The following is a 21,643-nucleotide window of genomic DNA, read 5'->3' on the forward strand; positions in this document are numbered from 1 at the left end:
TATGTCAAATCATCACATCTTCAGTTGTAAAATATGAATCCTTCCACATTGCTGTTATCCATGGTAATCTCATGGTAATCTGTTTTCACACCTACAACCTTGGTTAATGCTCTCATGAGAACTAGGGACTATTTGAGGATTCCTCACTTTTTACTATAAGGCAGACAGTATCAGCCAGAAGTCACCACTTTACTCCCACCACTACAAACACCAAGGGCAGGATGATGCATGCAGACACTTGTACTTCTTGAACACAAGTGACTTTAAGGACTCATGTAGGACACCATCAGAGCAGCTATGGACTTTTAACACTTTGCAAAACCAACAGACTGCACAACACGACTGAACAAAATGGATAGCATGTCTTGTAAGCCATAAGGATGATCAACACTGACTAATCATTTGTGCTGGCATATCAGTGTGAGGTATTGCTAATGGAGTAAATCTAATGAGGAGGGAAACAAGAGAGCATGGAAGAGAACTCTATTATTCCACTCCAAAGTTTTCTAAACTCAAACTGCTATCATTGAGATGCTTACTATTTTAAGCAAAACACATTTTCCATTGCCTAGTCTGATGCCATTAGTGAGATTTTGAATGGCGGCTCCTGCAAATTGAGATGAAGTATCCACACAAAACACACAGAATTCACTGACTTGCATAAAAATGAAATATAATGTCTTGATGAGTTAGATTTATTACCAGTGCAATGATGAAACTCGTTGTCTATTTAGTTAAACAAGAAAAGTAAATCTAAGTCAGACAGCAAACATCTCCTGTTCTCTCTAATGTGTAGAAACTAAGAGTAGAGTCAATTTGAATGCACAAGAATCACTGAACAAAGGTTGGGAATGGAAAGGATGAACTCCATGCAATGAGAAATCTTTGAAAATTTATTGAAAATGTGTGTTATGAAACATTATGCATGAATTTCAAAAAAATTTGCACCCAGTTCTATTCATTTTTTGCTTAAATGTTTCTCTCCTATTTATCATTTATTTCCTATGTTCTTTTTTCACAGAAAACTTTTATTTAATAAATGTAACTTTCAAGAGTACAACTTTTGGATTACAGTGGTTCTTCCTCCCATAACAAACCTCCCACCCCCAAACCATCCCATTTCTTACTCCTTTTCTCATCCCATTCTTCATTCAGATTCATTTTATTACCTTTGTATACAGAAGATCAACTCTCTACTAAGTAAAACTTCAACAGTTGGCATCCACACAGACACACAAAGTATAAAATACTGTTTGAAGATTAGTTTTACCATTAATTCCATAGTACAACACATTAAGTACAGAGGTCCTATATGGGAGCAAGTGTACAGTGACTCCTGTTGTTGATTTAACAATTGACACTTATTTATGATGTCAGCAATCACCCGAGGCTTTTGTGATGAGCTGCCAAGGCTATGGAAGGCTCTTGAGTTCACAAACTCCAACCTTATTTAGACAAGGCCATAATCAAAATGGGAGATGTCTCCTTGCTTCAGAAAAAGGTACTTCCTTCTTTGATGGCCCATTCTTTCTGATGGGATTTCACTCACAGAGATCTTCCTATCAGGCATTTTTTTGCCACAGTGTCTTGGCTTTCAATGCCTCAATTCCTCTCATGGGCTTTTCAGCCAAATCTAAATGCCTTAAGGGCTGATTCTGAGGCCAAAGTGCTTTTTAGGGCTTTTGTAATTCTATGAGTCTGCTGTGTATCCAGCATCTTATGTTGGATTGTTCTCTCCTTTATAATTCTATAATTATTATTAGAAGACACTGGTCTTATTTATGTGATCCTCTTGACACTTAATCCTACATTCATGATCAATTATGAACTTAAACTGATCACTTTAACTAGTAAGATGGTATTTGTACCTGCCAACTTAATGGGATTTGGAGTCCCATGGCACGTTTTTAGCTTTACCAGTAGGGATAAGTCCAAGAGAGTGTGTGCCGAACCGTGCGTCTTCTCCCTCTCTTATCTCACTCTTATATTTTTTGAAAGACTTATTTTATTTATTTGAAAGACAGAGTTACAGAGAGAGGTAGAGAAAGAGAGAAAGGCTTTCCATCCACTGGTTCACTCCCCAGATAGCTGCAATTGCCAGAGCTGCACCAATCAGAAGCCAGGAGCCAGGAGCTTCTTCCAGGTCTCCCACATGGGTTTAGGGGCCCAATGACTTGGGCCATCTTCTACTGCTATCCAAGGCCATAGCATAGAGCTGGATCCAAAGAGGAACAACCGGGACTCAAACTGGTGTCCATATGGGATGCCGGCACTTCAGGCCATGGCTTTAACCTGCTGTGCCACAGAGCTGGCCCCTCCCACTATTATGTTTTACAGGGATCAATTTTCAGTTAACTTTTTTTTAAAGTTTTATTTAATGAATATAAATTTCCAAAGTACAGCTTATGGATTACAATGGCTCCCCCCCCCCATAACTTCCCTCCCACCTGCAACCCTCCCCTTTCCTGCTCCCTCTCCCCTTCCATTCACATCAAGATACATTTTCAATTCTCTTTATATACAGAAGATCAGTTTAGTATATATTAAGTAAAGATTTCAACAGTTTGCCCTGACATAGCAACACCAAGAATTTTCAGTTAACTTTAAACACCTAAGGATAATTCAATGTTAATTCAAGAGTTCCACTAATGGTATTAAGTAGAAAAAGAAAATACTAAAAAGGTCAGGACAAGCACTGATCAAGTCATTGCTTCTCGTAGTGTCAGTTTCACTTCTACAGGTTTTCTTTTAGGTGCTCAGTTAGTTGTGACAGATCAGGGAGAACATAGGATATTTGTCCCTTTGGGACTGCCTTATTTCACTCAGCATGATGTTTTCCAGATTCCTACATTTTGTTGCAAATAACCAGATTTCATTTTTTGTTTTTACCACTGTGTATTATTCAAAAGAGCTCATAACCCTAGTTTCTTTATCCAGTCTTTCATTGATGGGCATTTAGGTTGATTTCACCTCATCTGTCAGAATGGCTCTCCTACAGAAATCAACGACCTGTGCTTGAGAGGATTTGGGGGAAAATGTACCCTAATACACAGGTTGTGGAAAAGTAAACTGATGCAGTCATTGTGGAAGACAGTATAGAAATCTCTGAGAGCTGAAAATAGATCTGCCATATGACCCATCCAACTGACTCCTAGGAATCTACCCAAACAAAATGAAATCAGCATGAAAAAGAGTCATCTATACCCTCATGTTCATTGCAGCTCAATTCAAAATAGCTAAGAAATGGAATCAAACCAGATATCCATCAATAGCTGACTGGATAAAGAAACCATGGTATATATACTCTAAGATTAGTAATCAGCAGTAAAGAAAGAAAAGAAATCCTGTCTTTTTAAAAATACTTTTATTTAATGAATATAAATTTCCAGTGTACAGCTTATGGATTACAATGCCTTCCCCCTCCCATAACTTCCCTCCCACCCACAACCCTCCCCTCTCCCGCTCCCTCTCTTCTTCCATTCACATCAAGATTCATTTTCAATTCTCTTTATATACAGAAGATCAATTTAGTATACATTAAGTAAAGATTTCAACAGTTTGCACCCACATAGAAACACAAACTGAAACATACTGTTTGAGTAATAGTTATAGCATTAAATCAAAATGTGCAGCACATTAAGGACAGAGATCCCACATGAGAAGCAAGTGCACAGTGACTCCTGTTGTTGACCCAACAAATTGACACTCTAGTTTATGGCACCAGTAACCACCCTAGGCTGTCCTCATGAGTTGCCAACGCTATGGAAGCCTTCCAAGTTTGCCGACTCTGATCATATTTAGACAAGGTCATAAAAGACAGGGTGAGAATAGTAATCAATGATCCTAAGAGTGGCATTAACCAGGTCTGAACAATTATACAGCATTAAGTGGGGAAGAGGACCATCAGTACACACAGGTTGGGAGTAGAGCCATTGGAGGTTGAGTAGAGCTTATGATTACAAAGGAATGAAGCCCAAGTGCACTAGACAGGGTCTAGAACAAAGGACAGAGTCATTATTAGAGGAGCTAAGAAAGGTGCTGTCTAAGCTACAATTAAGTTTTCTGACTGAGAGGCAAATAGAACCTGATAGAAGGGGCTTGATAATAATCTGTTGGGCTTTAGGCCTTGTAAGTTAAGAGGCCCAGACCTATCTATCTCTTCACATGGGGTACATCCTTTTTTTTTTAAATTTTTTTTTGGACAGGCAGAGGACAGTAGAGGGAGATAGAGAGAAAGGTCTTCCTTTTTGCCGTTGGTTCACCCTCCAATGGCCGCCGCGGTAGGCGCGCTGCGCTGTTCTGATGGCAGGAGCTAGGTGCTTTTCCTGGTCTCCCATCGGGTGCAGGGCCCAAGCACTTGGGCCTTCCTCCACTGCACTCCCTGGTCACAGCAGAGAGGTGGCCTGGAAGAGGGGCAACTGGGACAGGATCGATGCCCCAACCAGGACTAGAACCCGGTGTGCCGGCGCCGCAAGGCGGAGGATTAGCCAGTTAAGCCACGGCGCCGGCTAAAACATGGGGTACATCCTAAGGGAGGTGTGAACCTCCTAGGGGAAAGCACTCTGTTGACTTTCATTACTTGGCTGGCCTGGGAGGAGAGCTGGCCAGGTAAAGGCAGGTGGCATCTCTAACAAGAAATTTACAGTTCTGCCTGCAATGTTGCTGACCCTACTTGACCATCCTCTCAGCTGCAGTGGTCCATTTGGAAGTTGGGCTGAGTGAAGGGCTTTTCAGTTTAGAGCCAATAAGATCTGTGGCTCTGACCTGGGCATCCTTTGACTCCAGGGCAGGTCCATTTCCAGTGATCCAACTCTTGGCAGAGCTGCCAGGGCTCTTCACAAGCTGACTTCTGCTGAAGCCCAGGCTTACCTCATTGAAAGCCACTTCAGTGGACTGGCCTGTTGGGTCTCCTTGAGGGCAGATCACTGTACAGATCAGCCAGTAATAGGCCTGCCACCCATTGCTTCTGATGCCTAGCTTTCTTTTCCTCCCGGTTTGTGTTAAAGCAGACCAGAGGATGCAAGTCAAGGGAGTGCCCAAGTCCCATCTCTAATCTTCGGTGGCCTGAACTACAAGTCTGTAGTCACAGGCATGTTCTGTAGCAGTTTTTCTAAGGTAGACAATGCCCATGAGGAAAATTATATTCTCACTTAAAAACTTTCTTTCCCTTTGGTCTGAAAGGGAGGTTTTTTTCTACTTACTGTATACTTCGCTGAAGGCAAAGTAAATCTAGCTATGGGATTATTATTTAAGCTCTTATTTTGGCTATGCTATTACAGAAAAATGTTAGCCATCTCTTTTATAAGGCCTAAAGATTAAATTGTGCATCCTACAGATTCCTTCATAATAGAATTAGTTTCCTACCTTGAAGAGAATAGAGAAACAAAAGAACAAGTTGGGCTTAGAATAGAGAAATGAGGGAGCAAGTCCTAGATCGCTTGCTGAAAATAGCAATATTTCATGAATACTTATCAAACCGTTTCAACCATTAGATAACAACTTAAGAAAACATTTACCCAGAAGGTCCAATGCCTTCTATAAATTTTACGAATCATGTATTTGGAAACACCTCTTAAATATCTAACATGGTGTAGTTTGTTTAACCAGTAAACTTAAGCACAACCATATAAAATGTTTTTAGTTTCTACCAACAAGTATAAAACATATGATACACAGATTCAGGTCACACGAATTAAAATGTATCTTTGATTAATTTTAGCAGCTTCAATTTATGGACAATCTTATCTATAAGCCAATTAAAATAAAACTCTTAATAAAATTTTCCCATGTGGACATACAATATGTACACATGTGTAACATAACATAATAGACCAATATAGCAATTTTAATACTAGCTTTTAAAATCTTTAACTCTTTTTGTACATTGCCAATGGATTTGAATTGCTTTTTGTTTTTAGTAACCTCAGTTAACCATACTTTCTCTCAGTTGGTACTGTTAATACATTATTGGCTTCATCTGTTTACAGAGCCATCCCAAAGTACTGAATACAATAGAAGTGGCTGGAAAAAGCCCATAGGAACCTATAGGAGGACAGCTAAACACAGAACCAACAACGCTTTAGTTTTATGAGCAGCACATCCTATATAACTGTGGATGACAAAAGACTTTAAGTCGCCATGTTTAAAATTCTAAACTCATCAACCAACAAGAGGCACTTGCTTACTTCACAGTATTTTTGAAAGCACCTGTAGGATTTTGCAAGTATTTAACCCTTTAGGCCTCTGGGGCTTTCTCACTAAGATAACTATCATGTCTAGTAACACAAAATGATTAGACTTTTTAATTCTCAAACATTTGTATTAATAGCATTTTCCATTATAGAAACTTAAAATTTGGTACCACATCACATCTTGACATTACTTCTAATAAAATCCAAATAGCCTGATTATTTGTTGTCTCTATAAGATGAGAGACATAGGTCCTTCGATTTTTTCAGTTGGGCTCAAAATGCAAAAACCAAAGTCCAGGATTTACTGGAAATTTTAGAGTCCAGGTTGTTTGAAACTTTGATTTTTGAATGCCTGTCAAGAATGCCAAGAAGGCTCAAAATCCAAAATAACTGGTTGAAATAAGATTCCTTAAAATCATGAAATAACATAGAACAAATTTGATCATTGTTACAAGGTGATTATTCAAATCTTTGAAAATAAGCACATATTTAAATAACCCATAGCTCTTAATAAAAATTCAGCTGTTTTTGAACAATTAGAATTTAACAGACATCAAGAGAACATAATAGATTACTTTAACACATTGCTTTAACAGAACATCAGAGTTTAATTCTATGTCAAAGAGAAATTGAGCTTCCTGTGATCTTTTGCTGTGAGGTTTCCTTCCTTTACCTTTTTTCAAATTGATGACCATGTTTCTGTGTTTCTGTGTGTAACACATTTTTAAGCATCTTTTGCAGGGCAGGATGAGTGGCAACAAATTCTTTCAGTTTCCGTTTGCTATGAGAAGTCTTTATTTCACCTTCATTCACAAATGAGAGCTTCACAGGATATAATATTCTGGGCTGGCAGTTTTTCTCTCTTAGTACCTGGGCTATGTCTCGCCATTCCCTTCTAGCTTGTAGGGTTTCTGATGAGAAGTCTGCTGTGAGTCTAATTGGAGATCCTCTGAGAGTAATCTGGCGTTTCTCTCTTGCACATTTTAGGATCTTTTCTTTATGTTTCACTGTGGTGAGTTTGATTACAACGTGTCGTGGTGAGGATCTCCTTGGTCATGTTTATTATGGGTTCTATAAGCTTCCTGTACTAAGATGCCTCTGTCCTTCTCCAAACCTGGGAAATTTTCTGCTAGTATCTCACTGAAAATGCCTTCTAATCCTTTCTTCCTCTCCATGCCTTCAGGAACTCCCAGAACCCGATTGTTAGGTTTTTTAATAGTATCCTGTAGATTCTCGACAATATTTTTTAGATTTCTAATTTCCTCTTCTTTTCTTTGGTATGCATATTTCCTTTCCTGTTCTTCATCTTCTAAGTTGATATTCTCTCTTCTGCTTCGCCCATTCTGTTTTTAAGGCTCTCTAATGTGTTTGTCATTTGATCTATTGAATTCTTCATTTCATTATGATTTCGCATCACTATCACAGTTTCTTGTTTTACTAGTTGTTTCATTTCATTTTGATTCCTCCTTAATATTTCATTTTCACGATAGAGATTTTCTATCTTGTCCATTAAGGATTTCTGTGGTTCAAGAATTTGTTTTTGAGAACTTCTTAATGTTCTTATCAATTTTTTGAGATCCGCCTCTTGCATTTCTTCTATCTCATCATCTTCATAATCTTGAATTGGGGTGTCTTTTTCATTTGGGGGCGTCATAGTGTCTTCCTTGTTCTTGTTACCTCGGTTTTTGCGTTTGTTGTATGGCATGTTGGAGATATTTGGTTTCTTCACTGTGGTGTTTTTTCTTGTTATACTATAGCTCTATGTTAACTGGACTGTCTGCTTTTGGTGGAGCCTTAGAGGCTTGAGATGAGTGTGGCCTGAGAGCTCTGTTTGGTTCCTCAGGGTTGAGGGTGTGTCAAAGGTGACACTCCCAGATTAGGCATGGTAAATCTCTTTCTTTCATTGTTTTTTTTTATTCAAAAGGGAAGTAATTCTGCACAGCTGTACGGAATTGGAGGTAGTTAGCAGGCGAATGATATACCCACAGGAGCCAGTGATCGGAAGCTCTTCCCCAAGGACCACACAGGGAATCTCTGCTGCCCTCAGTGTGGGCTCCAATTCTCCTGCAGTCTCCCACTGGGTTGCCAAGTTAGATCCTAATCTCCTGTTATTTCACACCCCCCAGAGTCATGTTTTTCTGCTAGGCTCAGGGCCGGTGCAGACCTGAGGTCGCCCTGCTTATGACGTATGTCCAAAATGGCTCCTGCTCTTTGTCTTGCTCGCCTTTGAGAGTTGAGTGGAGAGAGAGAAACTCGTGTCCGTATCGGTCACTTTTTTTTTCCCTCTCTCTCTTCTAGTTAGCCTGGTGAACTTTTCCTCATGGAGTTTCAAGCCTCGTTCCCTTTAGTCTCCTCTTTCCGCTTGCCCACTGGTGTCTCGGGCTATTGACATTTGGCTCACCTCACATTCCAGTGCTGGTGTGTTGAGTCTGCTACTGGTGTCCCACCTTGGGCTCCCACGCTCTCCATGCAGGTCCACTGTGAATCACTAGTTCCAGAAGAGTTTCCTCTGCTGTTTCTTCCCCTACTCTTCCCTGAACCTGCAGTATCTCCACTTTGTTAAACTGTCTCTTCCCAGACTATCCGTGTGCTCCCTTCCTATTCTGCCATCTTGCCGCTCTCAGAAATCCTGTCTATTGCAAAAAAATTGATGCAGCTGGAAACCATGATACTTAAGAGAAATCAGCCAGTATCAAAAACAGACATAAACCCTATGTATTCTCTTACCCTTCATTACAAATGCCTGAAAGCAACATTGGAGTCAAATTGACAATTTGAGATTCCATGTTTTTTTTATAGCCTTTGTCTTTATTTTGAAGAATAGCTTGGTTTCTTCATACCATTTGTAGAACACATTACATACGGTAAGGTTAATCTCTTGAGTTAAAGTAAACTAGAAAGCAGTTCTTTGCAAAAATTAAGAGTGGGTATAGGAGAGTGAGGAGGAAGAAGCATAAGTTTGGGGCCAGCGCTGTGGAGCAGTGGTTTAATGCCCTGGTCTGAAGTGCCAGCATCCCATATGGGCACTGGTTCAAGACCCAGCTATTCCAATTCATGTCTGGCTCTCTGCTGTGGCCTGGGAAGGCAGTGGAGGATGGTCCAAGTCATGGGAGACCTGGAAGGAGCTCTTGGCTTTGAATCTGCACAGCTCTGGCCATTACGGCCAATTGGGGAGTGAATCATCAGATGGAAGACCTCTCTCTCTCTCTCTCTCTCTCCCCCCTCCCTCTCCCTCTCTCTCTCCCTATGCCTGCCTCTCCTCTCTCTGTTTAACTCTGACTTTCAAATAAAATAAATAAGTCTTTTTTTAAAAAAAGCTTAAGATTGTGGCCAGGATGAATGGGTAGGTGGGAAGTATCTCTGTGCTCCTAAAACTGTATATATGAAATTCATGAAACTTATATACATCAACAAAATTTGAAATATAAACACATTGAGTAACTTACAAACAAGAAAATATATTTTTTAAAAAGCAGAAGTAACAACAAAATATAATTCATGAACAATGGGAATATAATATGATGGATATTTCTGTACAGAAAAATAAATGACCTAAGGGCATTACAAACAATGCTAATCAGAAATAAGCATGGACAAACCATTCCACACCAGAAGGAGCCTCTACTTCACAAACACTAACTGGCTACAAAAAATTTCAAAGTTTTTAGGTGTCGGAGGTGCCATAGGGAATTTGGAACCTTCAAACCATGCTAGAAAGTTACAACACACACAGTATGGAAGAGTTGTCACCTCCTTAGCAAATTCAACATAAAATTCATTTATGACCAAAATGTTCTACATCTAATAGTACACTACAAAATTAGAAAATATGCAAAAATCTCGGCCACCGCAGCCGCCGGAGAGGAGCTGGGGGAGGACGGTGGCCCGCGAGGCTCGCCGCAGACAACGCGGTGGCGATGTCCGTGAGCCAGGCGAGTGCCGGGCGGTAGCGGCGGGGCCTCGCGTGCGGCAGGAAGGCCTGGGCTTCGGCCTCCCTCCGGTTCCCTGGAAGCGGGCCGGCGGCCAGCGCGGGAGCAGCAGCAGAGGCGGAGGCTCCAGGGCGTCTCTCTGCCCCTCCGCCTGAGCCCGGGGAGGCCAGGCGCCCCGGGCGGCTGGAGGGGCTCCGCTGCCCGAGAATGGAAATTCTCTTCACCAGGATGTGGAGACTGTTCAATCACCAGGAGCACAAAGTTATAATTGTTGGGCTGGATAATGCAGGGAAAACTACCATCCTTTACCAATTTTCTATGAAGGAAGTTGTACACACATCCCCTACGTTAGGAAGTAATGTAGACGAGATAGTGATTAATAACACACGTTTCCTAATGTGAGATATTGGTGGCCAAGAATCTCTTCGTTCTTCCTGGAACACTTACTATACTAACACAGAGTTTGTAATAGTTGTTGTGGACAGTACAGACAGAGAGAGGATTTCTGTAACTAGAGAAGAACTCTATAAAATGTTAGCACATGAGGACTTAAGGAAAGCTGGATTGCTGATTTTTGCTAATAAACAAGATGTTAAAGAATGCATGACTGTAGCAGAAATCTCTCAGTTTTTGAAGCTGACTTCTATCAAAGATCACCAGTGGCATATCCAGGCCTGCTGTGCTCTTACTGGAGAGGGATTATGTCAAGGACTTGAATGGATGATGTCCCGACTTAAGATTAGATGATCTCTACTGACCTCGTCTTACAGACTTTGTGTAAACAGTGTGCTGGACTTCACCTGAAAGCTGCAAAATTTAATGGTTTAGGTATATTTATAATAAACTGATTTAAAGATTTTCTATAAGAAGAAAAATTCAGACCACTTGTTTGAAAACAAAGATGAAGTCTCACCTTCCATTTTACTTTCTCATTATTCCTTCCAAAGTAAGTTATGAAAGCTGTGATTGACATTTTTCTCATAATGAATGCTCTCAGGACATTGTGTAGCCTGTGGTAAGTACAAAGGGAGAGGAATGCATTTTGAACTTCTAAGAGCTTTAGTATCAGTATAACCCTCCCTTGTTGAATGTTGTTATTTTCTTGTTCCATTTAGTCAAACTGCAAATCACAGATACTAGGTTTCCAATATTTTAAAATGTAACATTACTTACGAAAAGTATTTTGTGTATGTATTGTATATATACCTCAAGTCAAGTTAATGGCTTTGGTTTATGTGCTAAAGAAAAGCAAGTAACACACAAATTAATAATATTCTTGGTTATAACCATAATGAGATGAGCACTGGCATTGGTAGTAAGTGCCATTTTGTATGTTTCCTCTTTGTTCTCTGTATTGTACTAACCAGCCCCCAAATCATGGAGCTACTTTAAAAAAAAAAGGAAAAGTAAAAAAAAAATCTCTTGTACATCAGTGTGTGTCTCCAAATAGCCAAAGTGGGAAATAACACACAAGTCAGTGTATGGTTCACTGGAGACACAGAACTCAATGACTTACTACAAGGAATTATCAGTTTGTCATGAAAAATGTAGATACCCGCAATAATGTGGATGCCCATGGAAAACACCACGCAGAATGAAAGGTCACCTAAACCCACAGAGTCCAATGTTTCATTTATACAAAACACTCAGGACCGTTAAATCCATGGAAACAGAAACAGACTGGTGGTTGAGTGACTGGCAAGAGAAGGAACTGAGAGTGACCATTAATGGATAAGGAACTTGATTTGTAGCAATGAAAATATTTTTAAAATATGACAGAGGTAACAGTTGCACAAGAGAGTGAATGGTCCAAATGCCATTACTTCACTTTAAAATTGTTACTTTTTGTTGAATTATTTTCAGGTTGAGATGTAAAATTACTTTCTTATATCTGGTGTTGGCAAAAGTCAATCTAAAGCCAAATTGATAATAAACAGAAATGAGCAGATGGAAAAGAAGTTTGCAGAATCAGCTACATATAATGAAAACTTGGTGTGTGATTATCACATCATTTCAAATCTATATGAAATGATATATAATAAAGGATTTCCTGGATAATGCATATACATATTAAAATGATTTAACATGTCCAATGATTGCATGAAAATAGTCCAACTATATGACAAAGCCGAAATTAATAGACTCTAGTGAATGAATGAAAACAGCAAACATGTAATTCATTTTATTAAAATACAAATATTACAACGTTGACCAGTTGACAATGAAAATGCAGAAATGAAAACTTTCAAGCAGAGCCGTAATCTGAGATGGGTTTTATTTGTGAACATAAAATCCAGGCTAAGAAATTTGTACACAGTATTATTTTGAAGAAGAGAGGAGGATTGCAGCCTGTGTTGGGGTGTAGTGGATATAACCAACACCTGCAACCCCGACATCCTATGTCGGTGCCAGGCCATGTACCGGCTGTCCACTTGCAATCCAGCTCCCTGCTAATGATCCAGAAAAAGCAGTGGAAGATGGCCTCTTGCCATCCCTGACACCACATGGAAACCTAACTGAGCTCATTTCTTTGGCCTGAACTAGCATTGCACCACTGTGGATATCTTCAGAGTATATCACCAGATGGATGCTTTTCCCCCCCACTAGCTCTGTTTGTTGATTGGTATTTGAGAATTAAAAAAGTTTTTAAGAGAAATGTAAGTTGTTCATGAGGTGATTAAAATGTTCAATTTATTTTATAGCATCAGAATGCAAAATTCAGTTTTGTAAATACTAGTTTCAAATCCTTGAAACTGCAAGAGCCTCAAGAGCTTCTCTTTAGAACCAAAGCTGGACCACTATAGATATCTTCAGCATCTATCAGCAGATGGAAGGTTTCCCCCACTCTCCCTTTCTTTTCTGTGAATTGGTGCTTCAGAATGAAAACATTTTAAGAGAAGTATAAATTGTTCATAAGGCGGTTATATTCTGCAAGTTATTTTATAATATCAGAATGCAAAACCATTTTTTGAATTTTAGTTTCTAACTATGGAAAACTGAGAGAGCCTTAAGAGCTACTCTTCAGAACATCTGATTCCTTGGAAGCTATTCTATCCCTTAATCCTTTCAAAGCATTGTTCTCAGGTCTTAGGAGAATAATGTAGCACTTGGGAACAAAGATGCAGCTCAGGAGCCCTGCACTGGAGGCCAAGATGGAGAAGACCTCCACAGCCACCATGACCTTCCCCTTGGTGCTGTGGTAGACAGGCAGGAAGGTCACCCAGACACTGCAGAACACCAGCATGCTGAAGGTCAGGAACTTGGCTTCATTGAACGTGTCAGGCAGATTCCTGGCTAGGAAAGCCACAGTGAAGCTGGCCAGGGCCAAGGAGCCCAGGTAACCCAGGACACAGTAGAAGGCAGTGACTGAGCCCTTGTTGCACAGCAGGATGATGTGGCCATGCTCAGAGTGTGCATCTGTGTCAACAAAGGGAGGAGAAGTCCCAAGCCAGATGGCACAGAGAGCCAGTTGGATCAGGGAGCAGATGGGAATAATGGAGTTAGGTGCCCCTGATAGCAGCCACTGTCTCATCCTTCTCCCTGGGGCAGTGACCTTGAAGGCCAGAACCACAGTGATAGTTTTGGCCAGGACTGTGGAAACAGCCACGGTGAACACCACTCCAAACGTGATCTGCTGGAGGACACAGGTGGTTGTGTTAGGACGACCAATAAACAGTAAGGAGCAGAGGAAGCAGAAGATGAGGGCGATGAGCAGGATGTAGCTGAGACAACGATTGTTGGCCTTGACTATGGGAGTGTCTCGGTGCTTCACAAAGACCCCAAGAACCACAGCGGTGAGGACAGAGAAGCACAGAGCTGTGCAGACCAGAGTCATTCCTAAGGGGTCATCATAAGCCAGGAAGGCCACAGCTTTGTGCAGGCAGCAGTCTCGCTCTGTGCTCGCATATTGATGATCCGGACACTTCACACACTGGTCCATATCTGGTGAGAAATGTACAGTAACATCATCCCACGTTCAGTTATTTCTGACTCACAAGGACCTTCTAGAATACCTGAGTCCATGTAGGTAAATACTCCTTATTTCTTGTTGAAGACAACATATAAAAATGACATCTAGGACATTTTTGGCAATTATTCTTGCTCTTCAGGGACTGGCTAGTGGCTCAGTAGGTTAATCCCTTGTGGGTGCTGGTTCTATTCCCAGCTGCTCTTCCAATCCAGCTCCCTGTTATGGCCTGGGAAAGCAGCAGATTATGGTCCCAGTCCTTGAGCCCCTGAACCACTGTGGAGATGGGAAGAAGTGCCTAGCCCCTGGCTTTGAATTGGCACAGCTCCAGCCATTGTGGCATTTGGGGCATAAACCAAGAGATGGAAGAACTTTCTGTCTCTCCTTCTCACTGTCCGTCTCTCAAATAAATAAAATTTTTTAAAAATTAAAAATAAAAAATAAAATTTCATGCCCATCTACCTCATGTTAATCAGTTATTTACTCTCCCTAAGTACCTTACATACTGATGAGTACATTCTCTTTTTCTAAGAACAGAGCCCTAAGACCTACTCTCTGAACCTATTCATGTTGCTTTAAAAACATCTTAACCTGTGTCATTTTAACACCACAAACTCATTCTTCATGGCTTCTTAGGATTGAGAAGTGATGATCAAGGTACCAGAGGATTCCATGTGTGGTGAGGACTACTCTGCCCTTATACATGACACATTCTTGCTGCGTCCTCACTTTGAACAAGAGCAAGCAGCAGCCCTTGTTTTAAGGGTTCTATTCACTCAATAATATCATGACCTAATCAACCAGTCAAGGTTCCTTGTGTTTGTTTTTAATGAAAGTTATTTTAACTATTTTTAATTACATGAAAGCAGAGTTACAGAAATAGGAGAAGTAGAAGGAGGAAAGAAGAGGGAGAGTGACAGGGGGAGGAGGAGGAGAAGGGAGAAAGAGAGAGAGGAAGAGAGAGAAAGGGAGAGAAAATCTTTCACCTGGTGGTTCATACCCCAAATGAGTGCAATGGCTGGAGCTGGGCTAATCTGGAACCAGTAACCAGGAGTTTCTTCTGGATTTCCCAAGTGGGTGTGGGCCCAAAAACGTGGACCATCTTCTGCTGCTTTCCCAAGCATCAGCAGAGAGCTGCATTGTAAGTGAAGCAGCTGGGACTGAAACTGGTGCCATTTGTGATGCCTGCATCACAGGTAGAGGCTTAACCTGCTATGCCACAGTGCCAGCCCCAGGTTCCCACTCTTAATATCATGGACTGGAAATTTGCGAATTCTGGGTGTATAGAAAGCACCCGATGATCTCCCTGAAGCATAACTCTCTGTGGTAGGATCTGGAAGTCATTCTAAAGGCAAGCTTGATTGAGAGACTACCATTAGCAAGGCTATGGGTTAAATTCTAGAGAAACATGAAGAGCTGTACACTTGATATCAGGTGGATTAGTTGCCACTCTTGAGCAACTTCCCATCAATGAACACACTGGGATGCTGCCTGTAATCCAAGTCAGTCTGTAGATCACCTTGAACCCTACTGGCATATTTCCACTTTCCTTTTTATCCTTGAAAATGAATTTTCTCTCCACTGTGTCAGTATCCTCTTCTTTTCTATATATTGCTCCAACAATGTCCCATGTCTCAACTTGCAGATGTCTTCCAATATTTAGTTAGTTTCACCTTTGGATATCTCATACATTTCACATATTATACATGCCATCTTTCAAAGCTTCATTTTCCAGAACTGCTAAGTGACAATAACTTTTCTGTGTGTTTAACCTTGTATTCCAGCACTACCTAATCAATCACTGATACACTGATTTAATTACACAATCCCATTATCATTTTAAAACAAGGCCACTTTTATATCTTCATTTCCAGTAAGTTCCATGTCTTTATATTTGGATAACATGCAAAGCTGAAAATTGTTTACCACAATAAAAGTATTGGGAATTATTTTAATAACCATGAGTGTATTTGTGTTTTTAATATATTTCTTAATATGCTTCATAATATTTCTCTCTCAATCTTTGAATTTCTTCTGTATTCTTCAGTGTATCACCATTAAGTGATTATATTCTGCTATTAGTATGTCTTACATATGTGCAGAACCCCTTCCGCTTTCTTTGTAAACACACACACACAGTAACCATGTTTTTCTTATTGATCAATCTTGCTGAGTTTCATGAAGTTTCCTTGTTTTATATGATAATCAACTTTAAATAATTCTAAATTATTCTATTTTAGTTACTTCTTTTTCCTTATAATATCCACATCCTATCTTTGAGGGTTTGTGTTGAATTTGCTTTCATTGACCTATTGCTATGCATATTTATCACTGTGAATGTCAGCCTGTGCTCTTTCAATATAAATTATATACATGAGTCTATGTCTGTATGCATATGAGTGTTCCTAGAGATTTATATTTTGAGAAGCACTGATTTTTCTCTAAGGCAAAGGTTAGCCCCATTTATGATATCTGATGAGTATTATCCTCAGGTTGATATACTGAATAATTTCTAATATAGTTTTCCATTGAACACACAGCTTGTTTAGCGGTGTGCTTCCTCACTTCAAGCATGCTACATGTGAATTAGGTGAAAGCACTTTTATTTACACATGCATAAGAAACACAGATACAAAGTTACCTACAATGAAGTTGCACATAGCACATCTTACACAGATTGTACTCTGTTGCCAGAATCTATCACTATTATCACTAATTTTCAAATTGGAATGATACCAAATATATGGTGAAAACAACTAATCATCCAACACAAACAGAAATTGGAAAATCTTCATGATACATGTGATGATGGCATATTACTGCTAAGTGGAATAAATCAGAGAAGTCCCACATTGATTTATGGGGTGAATATTTTCAATGTTGGTTTCTATTCATATTTTACAACATATATCATCCTGAACTCCAACATGGTCAGCCTTCCAATGACAATCAGTCTTTCATACGCTTTCTCAAATAATTCATGAAGTAGAGTGTAGTGTGAAAACTTTTATCCTTGTGAAAATTATTATTGGCTATAAGGATTAATTACTACCTGAAGGTGAGAATTTTCTCAGCAGTCACATTCCACATCTTTTATTTCTATAGAGAAGTGGAAAATTATAAGAAACAGCTGTTAAGTTCTCCATGAGGTAGGCATTGACTTACTTGTCTGATTGGAAATCTCTTTCTCTGTACAAGGTGTGCAGTGAAAACAACAGATAGGCTTTCCCTCTAGAGGGGTTTTCCTGAATCCAGGGCTGCAACTCACACTGCATACCGAGTGTGGAGTCTGAGAAAAATCAGATGAGCATTGGTCATAGTTGGGACTATTACTGAAATTCCAAGAAGAGTGTTTTAGATTCATGGACAACCTATGCACTTAAATTGTAAATTGTAATACACTGACTGCATGCAATTTGACTGTTTCCCATGAAACAGATTCAAAACATGTAGAGGAAGAAGTGTGTGTACTGTCCATGCTGAGACAGAAAACACAAAAAATACTTAAATTGGAAGGGGAGTAGTTTAATGTCTCTAAGTGTCTTTTTAATAAGCCATATTGCACAAATCCCCATACCACTTGGGGGTAAACATGTGTACTGTGAATCATATGATCAGACACAACTTACCTCTGTGATTCCCGTGGCCCACTCTATCAAATTCTCAGAGAGAGACAACTGTTGGCCATGAGGAACATATGGGGAAAACTGTCCTACTTTAACCTTATATCTAACACCATCTGGAAAATTCCAAAAGTTGAGAATGTCATATTCAGCTTCCAATTTTCTCTTTTGATTCAAATTCACTAGGTCACCCACAGGATTCGTAAATTGGAGGTTCTTGAGAATTGAGTGTAGCTGAAAAAAGGCATAATATTCACATGAAGACTGCCTAAGTGATAACACATAAAACTCCTATAGATTAAGGTTCTCATCATGTGTAAATCACAAATAAACAAAGAAAACTTATTATAGTCAACCAACGAATTAAAACAACCTGATAGAGAATTACATCAAAGTAAGCATGATTTCAGTCATTTTCATCTAAAAACAAGGGCAATCAAAATATCTAGCTGCAAGATTCAGACAATTTTAAACTGTGAATGCAAAGCTACCAACACTCACTTATTTTTTCAGTGTAACTAGCACAACCACATGTAATACGAAGCTACCTAAGAAAATTTGTGCAACTTATATGAGATCAATTATGTTCACTGTGGATAAGCATCCTCAGCATAATCTGACACCAAGAAGCAATTATTGTACTGCTGAGGTTGAAAACAGGATGACACAGTTTAGGTATTTCAAATGTCAAAATTAAGTGGACAGGATGAGAGAATGCTTTTTAACACACAACTCTGATGCTTATCCAAGTAACTTTCCCACTTGTTAATGGAATCTGGTATCTGATGACAAATTAAATGTAGGGGCTCATTTACATCTTGTATTTTGGAGGAAGGGTGCCAAACTACCTGAATATTTGCAGAAGCTCTTAAGGGGATCACTTCAGGAGTACATGTCATGCGATGGAAAAAAAATTACCTGCCAGGGAGAAAATGCCACCTTTGCCCCGTTATTCACTGGTTGCATTTCTACCTCTTGTAGAAGTATCTCATGTACGCTGTGGGCCACAGCATACACAGCATTGTATATGTTGTAACTCCCATCACTCATGGCCATATCAAAATGATGCGGAGGCAACGATTCCAAGGAGGCATTCAGTGGACAGTTCTGCAAAGTTTTGCAGGATGCCCCAGAAACTTTGCAACCAAAAGCCAATAACCAGAATCTAGAGAGGTAAATGTCTTCTGGGTATTTGGAAGGGTTAGCTGTCCGAAGAAAGTTTCTGAAACCAGAGATCTCACTACGGTGGTGTGAAAAGATCAGAGTCCCATGGAATGAGTGGAGCAGCATATGTTTCTCTCCACTGGCAAAATCCCATTGTGAGGTTGTGACCCAAACTTTCCACGTCATTAAACGTACCCATGTTGCAAAGCTGACACCTATGAGTGAATCAGTGTCACAGAAAAGAATCACCACATTTGCTGATGATTTTATGATCTGGTTGTGATATGGCCAGCGAAATGAAGAACGTGACTTCTCAGTGGCTGGGATGAGCTCTACAAAGTCTACACAGATGCCATTCTTCTGCAACTCGACTATCAAATTGGACATAAACTGAATACCTTTGGGGAGGTCTGAGATGGCCAAACCCACCCAGGTCCAGCTGAAATGAAGCATCAAGGAGACCATGCCAAGGGCCAGAAAAGTGTCTTTGGGTGCCATCTGATAGAGGGAAGGAAACTGACCACTGTCACTCAGAAGCGGTTCAAAAGACCCAAGAGTCAGCTAAAGGAAAATGCAAGAAATCTGTGTAAAAATTAAGCATATAATGGAAGTGTCCGAAGACATTAGAATATTCATTTTACTCATGTCTACTACATCAGGACTCCCTAGTTCATGAGGCATTATACTCAGAAGTCAAGGAAAACATTTCACGTTTTAACTCACCCACATCTCTACTTTAGAAGAAATGTGGCTACTCCAACAAATTCCTGCACATCTCCTCTTTACATTACACACTTTGGTAAATGCATAATGTCTTGGTCTTTTCACCTTTTGGGATATAACTAAGGCACCTAATGTGATGTGCTTTTATCCCTCTCTTTCCCTTACACACTCACCTGTGGAATTTTGTAGAGTTCCAGCAGTGTCCCCATTTGGACAGAAAAGCTTGTTCCAGATATTACTGCTACAGACTTGCTCTGTTTCCTACATGTGTAATTAGGAACGTCCTTTTCCAGGCCTGCAAGCCAGATGAAGGTATTCTCCATCATCCTCACTTCACTATGCATGAAATTATAGAGATCAAATCCCAAGGTAATGTTGGGTAAAAGATGGGGGTTCTTGTTGATCTCCTCAATGGCAAAAACCAAGGCCAGAACGTACTGGTAGTTGTTGGACTGAAACCTACATGAAAGGCACAGGGATTTTTAAAGGAAAACATCCAGTCCAGATTATCATCAATTCTACTCGCATACTGATATAAACTAGACTGTCAAGGACAAAAATTCATGTTCTAATCCTTCCCAGTACTATGACTATTATATCATTGTGAGGTAATTAAGTAACATAGATTCTTTATTATACATCTCCTATGAATGAGATTAGTGTCCAAACGGGAATGCGGACAGAGTTTGCTCCCTCTCTTCTGGTGAAGCCTGTCATATTTGTAGCAGTGCACACGCCCTCACCAAAACAAAAATTGCTACTACCTTGATCCTGGACTTTCAGTCTAAACAATTCTGAAATATAAAATCCACTTTTACACCATAGCGTCTTGAACATATTATCACATGGGAGTCCATGCTGCCAAAGAACATAATCTTATTTTTGGATTCATAGCTCATCAATTCATCTATGGCAAAAGCTACGTCCTCTAAATTATTTGATTTAATTCTAAAGTAAATATTACAACAGGCTCTCAATGTCCTGTCAAAAATCTTCACACTTAGAAAGAAGATCCAAGTTGTAAAAGAAAGCATGAACAAAGAAAAGGCACACCATCTTTAGCACTGTCTCTATAAATGTTTCCTATATTCACAATCTACAATGATTCTTCATCTTATCACATCATTAAATGCTTTTTGAAATAGGAGCCATATGATCAGAAGGCTGCAGGCTGTAATAAGAAAAGAGAGTAACTATGTGATCAGAAAGAGGGATGATGTCAGAGCACTAGAATGGTAGATGGAAGTCTGCAATTTATCCAGAAAAGTCTCTTCCCCATCAAATTTACCATCAACAACCATCACAAGCCAGAAAAATAAAATCACATTCAGAGCTTGAAAGGAGAACAGTGATAAGCGAAGAACACTTTAGAAAAGCCTGAAATACTCACTGAGTGGACTTGAAACACTAGACTGCAAGATCCGTAACACTTTTTTTAAAAAAGATTTATTTTATTTATTTGAAAGACAGAGATACAGAGAGGTAGAGACAGACAGAGAGGTCTTTCATCAGTCAGTTCACACCCCAGATGGCCACAATGGCTGGAGCTGAGCTGATCTGAAGCCAGGAGCCAGGAGATTCTTCTGGGTCTCCCACACTGGTACAAGGGGCCAAGCACTTGAGCCATCTTCTGCTGCTTTCTCAGGCCATAGCAGAGAGCTGGATCCGAAGAGAAGCAGCCCAGGCTAGAACTGGCACCCATATGGGATGCCAGTGTTTCAGGCCAGGGCATTAGCCCACTATGCCACAGTGATGGCCCCGAGACCCATAGCACTTTACAATTTTGACAGTCATCCATTTATTTAGAACACTAAGCATATGTTAAAATAAAACATTACCATTGGTATCGGTATTTACTTCCAACTAGCCTTTCTCACTCAATTTTTCCTATAGAATTGAACATAGTCTCCCATGCAAAGAACTCAATGCATATCTATATCTGAGGTCTGACATTTGAGCAAGAACCAAGATGAGAAGCCCCTTTCAGTTTTTCAGAGGCCCTGTGTGTTGAGTATTGAAGAGTAGACTAGGTCATGTTGACTGCTT

The 21,643-nt window shown here is 39.9% G+C and overlaps 1 protein-coding gene and 1 pseudogene across 1 annotated transcript; one reads left to right on the forward strand and one right to left on the reverse strand.

The window, feature by feature from the left end:
* The first annotated feature begins 10,253 nt into the window (after positions 1–10,253).
* On the forward strand, positions 10,254–10,965 carry LOC133749221 (ADP-ribosylation factor-like protein 5A; annotated as a pseudogene).
* A 2,162-nt stretch (positions 10,966–13,127) lies between these two features.
* On the reverse strand, positions 13,128–20,052 carry LOC133749993 (vomeronasal type-2 receptor 116-like). The gene is made up of 5 exons (XM_062179366.1): positions 19,771–20,052; positions 18,629–19,435; positions 17,717–17,944; positions 17,253–17,376; positions 13,128–14,062 (listed from the first exon to the last, which is right to left on the reverse strand). The coding sequence occupies exons 1-5, from the start codon at positions 19,939–19,941 to the stop codon at positions 13,128–13,130; spliced, it is 2,265 nt and encodes a 754-aa protein (XP_062035350.1). The 5' UTR covers positions 19,942–20,052.
* Positions 20,053–21,643: the final 1,591 nt, after the last annotated feature.

Source organism: Lepus europaeus, chromosome 20 (genome assembly GCF_033115175.1).
Source record: "Lepus europaeus isolate LE1 chromosome 20, mLepTim1.pri, whole genome shotgun sequence".
Classification (NCBI taxonomy): Eukaryota; Metazoa; Chordata; class Mammalia; order Lagomorpha; family Leporidae; genus Lepus; species Lepus europaeus.

Coding starts and splice junctions, on each gene's coding strand:
- LOC133749993 (XM_062179366.1), bottom strand. CDS start 19,941: ATGCATAGTGAAGTGAGGATGATGGAGAATACCTTCATCTGGCTTGCA. Junction 19,436..19,770: donor AACTCTACAAAATTCCACAG/GTGAGTGTGTAA, acceptor ATTTTCCTTTAG/CTGACTCTTGGGTCTTTTGA. Junction 17,945..18,628: donor TGGCATTTTCTCCCTGGCAG/GTAATTTTTTTT, acceptor GCCTTTTTTCAG/CTACACTCAATTCTCAAGAA.